This window comes from Hemicordylus capensis, chromosome 6 (genome assembly GCF_027244095.1).
Source record: "Hemicordylus capensis ecotype Gifberg chromosome 6, rHemCap1.1.pri, whole genome shotgun sequence".
Classification (NCBI taxonomy): Eukaryota; Metazoa; Chordata; class Lepidosauria; order Squamata; family Cordylidae; genus Hemicordylus; species Hemicordylus capensis.
In genome coordinates this window covers 20,528,793-20,534,918 of record NC_069662.1, presented here as the reverse complement: position 1 = coordinate 20,534,918, position 6,126 = coordinate 20,528,793, and the positions used below count along the sequence as shown (strand labels likewise).

General features: G+C 44.1%; 1 protein-coding gene across 1 annotated transcript; it reads left to right on the top strand.

The window, feature by feature from the left end:
* The first annotated feature begins 606 nt into the window (after positions 1-606).
* LOC128331734 (galactoside alpha-(1,2)-fucosyltransferase 2-like) lies at positions 607-1,487 on the top strand. The gene has a single exon (XM_053265530.1). The coding sequence runs from the start codon at positions 637-639 to the stop codon at positions 1,474-1,476; it is 840 nt and encodes a 279-aa protein (XP_053121505.1). The 5' UTR covers positions 607-636; the 3' UTR covers positions 1,477-1,487.
* The last annotated feature ends 4,639 nt before the right edge of the window (positions 1,488-6,126 follow it).

Here is a 6,126-nt window from a genome sequence, read left to right as displayed (position 1 = left end):
CCCCCCCTTGCACACAGAGAATATAAAGACAATAGAAAAGGGTAGCTATCTCACAGAAGCACGACTGTTCTCGGAGCTAGACAGGACCAGAACTGGGTCTCTAAGGGAGTTGCTGAGGGGGTAGAGGACTTGCTCTTTTCTGATTGGCCCTGTCTCGGAGCATGCGGAGCCTGACAAACCCTCACGTGACGGATGCCCTCCCCATAACCTGGAAAAATGATTGTTTTGCAGCAAAACAGCATCCTTTCCCCGTTTTAAGAAAATATACCTAGCTACTGCCACCCCAAGAGAGAATCCGATCAAGAGCGAGGGGGAGGAGGAAAGAAAGCTCAGTAGCATAAGGTGACATACACTTGATAACTGGGGAGCATCAATAGATGTATTCTGGGTATTGATCTGAATTGTCATTCCTCCCTACGTTACCCTTACTTTAGGTGGACCTACTGTGGAATGAAGAACATTTCTGAGAGATGCATCTTCAGACAACGTTCTGCCTTAATCTGCTTGTACATCTTTAGCCTCCTCTCTCTCTCCATGTTTTTGTGCTTGCCAGAGAAGATCCTAGAAGTCTCTTTTTTCTCCAGCACTACCAATAATCCTCCCAGTTCACTGTTCACTCAACCCAGTGATAGAGGCATGTGGACTGTGAACTCTGATGGACGCTTGGGGAACCAGATGGGACAATATGCCACCCTCTATGCCTTAGCTAAGCTCAACAGCCACCCAGCTTACATCCCTCCAGCCATGCACCGGTTCCTAGCACCACTTTTCCGGATCACGTTGCCCGTCATTCCTACTGTGGTGGCTGATAAGATCCACTGGAGAAACTTCCCTTTGCATAATTGGATGTCAGAGGAGTATTGTCACATCGAGGGCAAGTATGTTCAGCTGACAGGCTACCCTTATTCTTTTACCTTTTATGACCACATCCGCCAAGAGATACTTCGGGAGTTCTCTTTCCATGACCACGTCAAAGCAGAGAGCAACCGATACCTTCTGGGCTTGAAGGGACAGCGCACAAATGTGACCTACGTTGGAGTGCATGTCCGGAGGGGGGATTATGTCTATATAATGCCCCAAAACAATAAAGGTGTAGTGGCCGACAGAGGCTACCTGGAAAAAGCTATGAGCTACTTCAGAAAGAAGTACCACAATTCCATATTTGTGGTGGCCAGCAATGATATGGAGTGGTGCAGGCAAAACATTGATGCATCCAGAAGAGATGTTCACTTTGCTGGTGACGGGAAGGAATCATCTCCAGAGAGGGATTTTGCTCTCATTGCACACTGCAATCATACAATAATGACCATTGGGTCTTTTGGGTTGTGGGCCAGTCACCTAGCTGGTGGGGAAACCGTCTACTTGGCCAACTTCACCCTCCCAGAGTCCCCCTTCCTCAAGCGCAACAAGCCCTCACAAATCTACTTGCCCAGCTGGATTGGGATCCCAGCTGACCTGTCCCCTCTGCTGCACTAGGCACCCACCAATGTCCCCTCTGCTACCCAAGTTAGGAAACTATAAGATGAAAGCAGATTCTTCCTGATGCAGGCCTAGTCTTATAAAAGCAGATGGGAAGTGATCCCACTGGGTATAAGTGTGTGAGAGAAAATTAGCCCTGAGTTAAAATAACTCCTGGTGGGATACTCAAAGACCTAACTTGTTTTGCCATATGCAATCTCATGTTTTTCAAAAGAACTTCACCAGAGAGTAGCGGTGTGTACGGAACGGGCAGCTGCCAGTTAGAAGGTGGGGGGGGGAATCTCTTTAAGGATGGGGGAGGGTGCTCTTACCCCTTCTGCCGCATTTCTCCTGCCGGCGCTGCCTTTTAAAACGGTCCAGCAGGGAGGCAGGGTACCTCCTTGCCACCCTGGTGCCTCCTCGGACTGGAAGTGACGGAACATTGCTGCTGCGCATGCACAAGTCACAATGTCCGTGCGAGCGAATGCAAGGTGCGCCAGTGGCAGAGTGGGACCGCCGGCAGCCTGTGTGCGGCCGCTGCGGCTCCACTAACCCCGCGCCCATGTCTGACATCAGACGCTGGGATAGCCATGCCCCCGTGTCTGAAGTCAGACACGGGGGCATGGTCTGGCTCCCGAATGGAGCCTTGAGGCTTCGTTCGGGACCGGGAGTGAAGTTTAACTCCCGAAGGGGCTGCACGGCCCCTTCAGCAGTTAAACTAAGGCTGGCACTGCTTTCGCAGCGCAGCCCAGGTGTAGCTCTTCCCTACAAAAGGCAGGGCAGAGCCACTCCTGGGTTGCACTGCGAAAGCAGCTCCAGAGCTTTAACTCCCAAAGGGGCCGCGCAACAGCCCCTTCAGCAGTTAAATTAAGGCTGGCGCTGCTTTCGCAGTGCAGCCTAGGAGCAGCTCTTCCCTGCAAAAGGCAGGGCAGAGCGACTCCTGGGCTCCGCTGAGAAAGCAGCGACAACCTTTTCCCGAAGGGGCCGCAATCAGCCAAACTGATGGTCTTTCAAACCGGTTCGGAGGCCCATAAAGGCCTTGATGGAGTCAAGGATGCATCCAAGCCCTTCTACCAGCCATCTTGCAGGATCTACCCAGACACCAGGGGCATACCCACAGTCTAAACAGGTTGCTGCAAAGAGAACTCTGGCATTCTCAGTAACTTGCTAAACTACAGCTTCCAGGCATGTGTGTAGCCCAACAATATACCATCTTGTGAGGAAATTAGTCAGTAAAGGTTTAAAATGTTTTAAAAAGATTAAGAGGGAAGAAGAAATGCTCTAACAAAATAGATCTGTTGTTGGTCCTGCCATTTGGTTTAGCATGTGCTGTTGGGTTTATATTAAGAATATTTATACTGTGTGCTTTGGGGTTTTTTTTAGCAACAAAATTCTCAAAATGGCTTAAATAGCAAAATATATGATAAAATGGTTATTTCACAATATGTTTCTCCTTATAATAAATATTTTATTTAGCTTTGTGAGTGTAACAGTCGTTCATATATTGTCTTTTTAATAAGCTTTAAATGGACTAAAATACCCAACTTATTGAAAGTGGCTTCACAAATGGCTAAAATGAAATTAAGCATTTCTCGCTTCTCCACCCAAAGTCTTATTTATATACACTTGCTCCATCACAGGGAACTCCATTTTAAATGCCCTTTAAATTCTGACTTGTTTTTAAATGCTAAAAAATTGGGGTAGTTCCATATATGAAATTCTGCTGTCCTGTTTGAAATCAAATTGGTGGCTTTTCCTTGTGTAGTGGATAGACATACACTAAATGTAGTTCATAGAAGAGATCTAGAAAAATAAGACGGAGGGAGGGAGGAAGATCTCTGCCCTTTGGGGACAAGGATTCCTCTTTATTTATTTATTATTTTTCGATGTAAACCACTTTGGAAGCTTTTGTTGAAAAGTGTTCTATACATATTTGTAGTAGTAGAAGAAAATCAAACTGGGCTGATTTTTCTGCTGTGATGGGTGTAAAAAGGGCTATTTGAATTTGCTTCTGAGTTTATTATTTTCTACTACTACTACTACTACTACTACTACTAGCAGCTTAGGAGTGCATGTGGCTAAAAGTCAACATAAATATGTATATGTTACAGACATATATACATATATTTTATTATGACACATATCCTGTTCTTCCTCCAAACCTTTATCCTCACAACAATCCTGTGAGGCAGGTTTGGAGGGGAGAGAGAGAGAGAGAGAGAGTCATTATAAAGTATATTAAAGGTTGCCTTTTGAGTAACAAAAAATTTGTGAAAACACACATAGAAAAATAGTCTGTTGTTTATAAAGTCCTAAATCCTAAAGAGGAATACCCTAATTCTGCTGCTAAGTGCAATCAACGCCTGCCTTACAATCTGCTTTGATTAACAAGAGAGAGACACTAAACATCTGCTCCTGGAAAGACGGATTATTCACCCAAGAACTTTCTTTTCCTTTAAAAAAATCCAGTTTAAGTTTCTGCTTGAATCACTGGCACATCTTCAAACTTGCTTGTACAACTTGGAAATATACTGGTTATTTCTTATTTTATTCTTTTGCCTGCTTCTTGCTAGGGAGCAACAGGCTTTCACGATCCTGTTGGACATAGGGCAAGAAGAAGGAGAGCAAGGCAGCAAGGGGTCCATTTTGAAATCTCATCCCTGGGCCCACTCCAACCTTGCTACTCTGCTGCTTCCAGGATTAAACGTAACAGTGCATTTAAACATAATGTAATTACCGGTAGTATTATATTTTTTGAGCTATAAAAACATTATGAGATTTCATGAGCAAAGAATAATATACTTATCAACAGAGCAGTTTCACAAACAAACAAAATAGCCAGTACAAGGCTGAGATTATTGGGGATATCTGTCAAACACAAATTGATCTGAAAAATTGCGTGTGCGCATGCACACACAAACACACACACACACACACACACACAGAATTAACATCACTGACCAGATGTAAATACAATAAGACACAAGAATAAAGATACAAAGAAGCAAAGCCAGCATGAATCATTCAGAAATACCACCAACAACAGGGTGCATGTCTAATTTAGGTTTTTAGTTAACTTTTGCCGGACGGACACTACTGGCTACAGCACAATAGTTAGCAACACTGCAAGTTATGACTGAGTTCTGGTCTGAAAGGAGGAAGGAGACATAAAATTCACCCGACCTGCCTGGCAAGTTCGTTAAAAATAGAGAAATAAAAGTGGAACAAATGTTACAATAAAACACGCAGTACAAAAGAACATGGCCCACTGGTTCACTTCACACAATCCACAAGGACATGTGCATTCTACGAATGGAATATTCTGAAATCTGCCCTCAAGCAAGGCTGAGAGAAGGACATTAAAATGCGCCAAAAATAATGAAATAAAAGGGTCTATTATTTCAAACAAAGAGAGTAGATCGTTCCAAAACATCAAATATCTCCTCAGACCTTGAAAGATAATCACATGCTTGTTTGCATATAAGAGTATACCAACCATTAAAAAAAAGAAACAATATGAGACGGAAGTCCCTGAAGAAATTTATGGAGTATTGACCCTCAGGGTGTGCCGTCAAGTTGATTTAGACTCTTGGAGACCACATAGCCCTGTGGTTTTATTTGGTAGAATACAGGAGGGGTTTACCATTGCCTCCTCCGGCGCAGTATGAGATGATACCTTTCAGCATCTTCCTATATCGCTGCTGCCCGATATAGGTGTTTCCCATAGTCTGGGAAACATACCAGCGGGGATTCAAACCGGCAACCTTCTGCTTGTTAGTCAATCATTTCCCCACTGTGCCACTTAAAGTGACTCTCTTCTAATAGTATAAAATTCCTAATCTGGCTGCTGCCATGCTATAGGTCATATACAGTCTTTAAAATTAAACTTCTTAATTTTAGTTAACTGTATTCTAAATAAAGCTAATTGTGGATCTGGCAGTAAGTGATGTCCTGGTATTGCCGTGAACTCTGCAACGAGTCACCCAAAATTTTTGAGCTTGTTCACAAGTCCACCGCAAGTAGAAGAATGTCCCCACACTGCCACATTTCTCCAACACCTGGGAGGAACTGGGATATATTCTGCTGAGCCACAAAGGTTTCAAATATTACTTGTAAGACATTTTCTTTCACAGTGGCAAGAATGATTAATCTATGGAATTCCTTGCCATGGGATGTGGTGATGGCCACCAGCTTGGATGGCTTTAAAAGGGGTTTAGACAGATTCATGGAGAACAGGTCTATCAATGGCTACTAGTCTGGTGGCTGTGGGCCATCTCCAGTGTCAAAGGCAGGATGCCTCTCAATACCAGTTTCAGGGGAGCAACAGCAGGAGAGAGGGCACGCACATACTTCTTGCCTGTGGACTCCACAGAGGCATCTGGTGGGCCACTGTGTGAAGCAGGATGCTGGACTAGACGGGCCTTGTGCCTGCCTGAACCAGCAGGGCTGTTCTTATGATTTAAATGGTAAATTGTTCCATGTTTTGGACCAGAGATTATTGGGGATGCATTGTTCTAAGCCAAACTCCCATATAGCTTTCGGTCCCATTAAAAGTATATTAAAGTGGATCATAAGATTCTCAAACGAATCTTAGAGATCATCTCTTTCGCATTCTGAAGAATCCAGTGTTCACATTCACTTAAGAGGCCTGAGTGTCTCTGATCTCAC

Coding starts and splice junctions, on each gene's coding strand:
- LOC128331734 (XM_053265530.1), top strand. CDS start 637: ATGTGGACTGTGAACTCTGATGGACGCTTGGGGAACCAGATGGGACAA.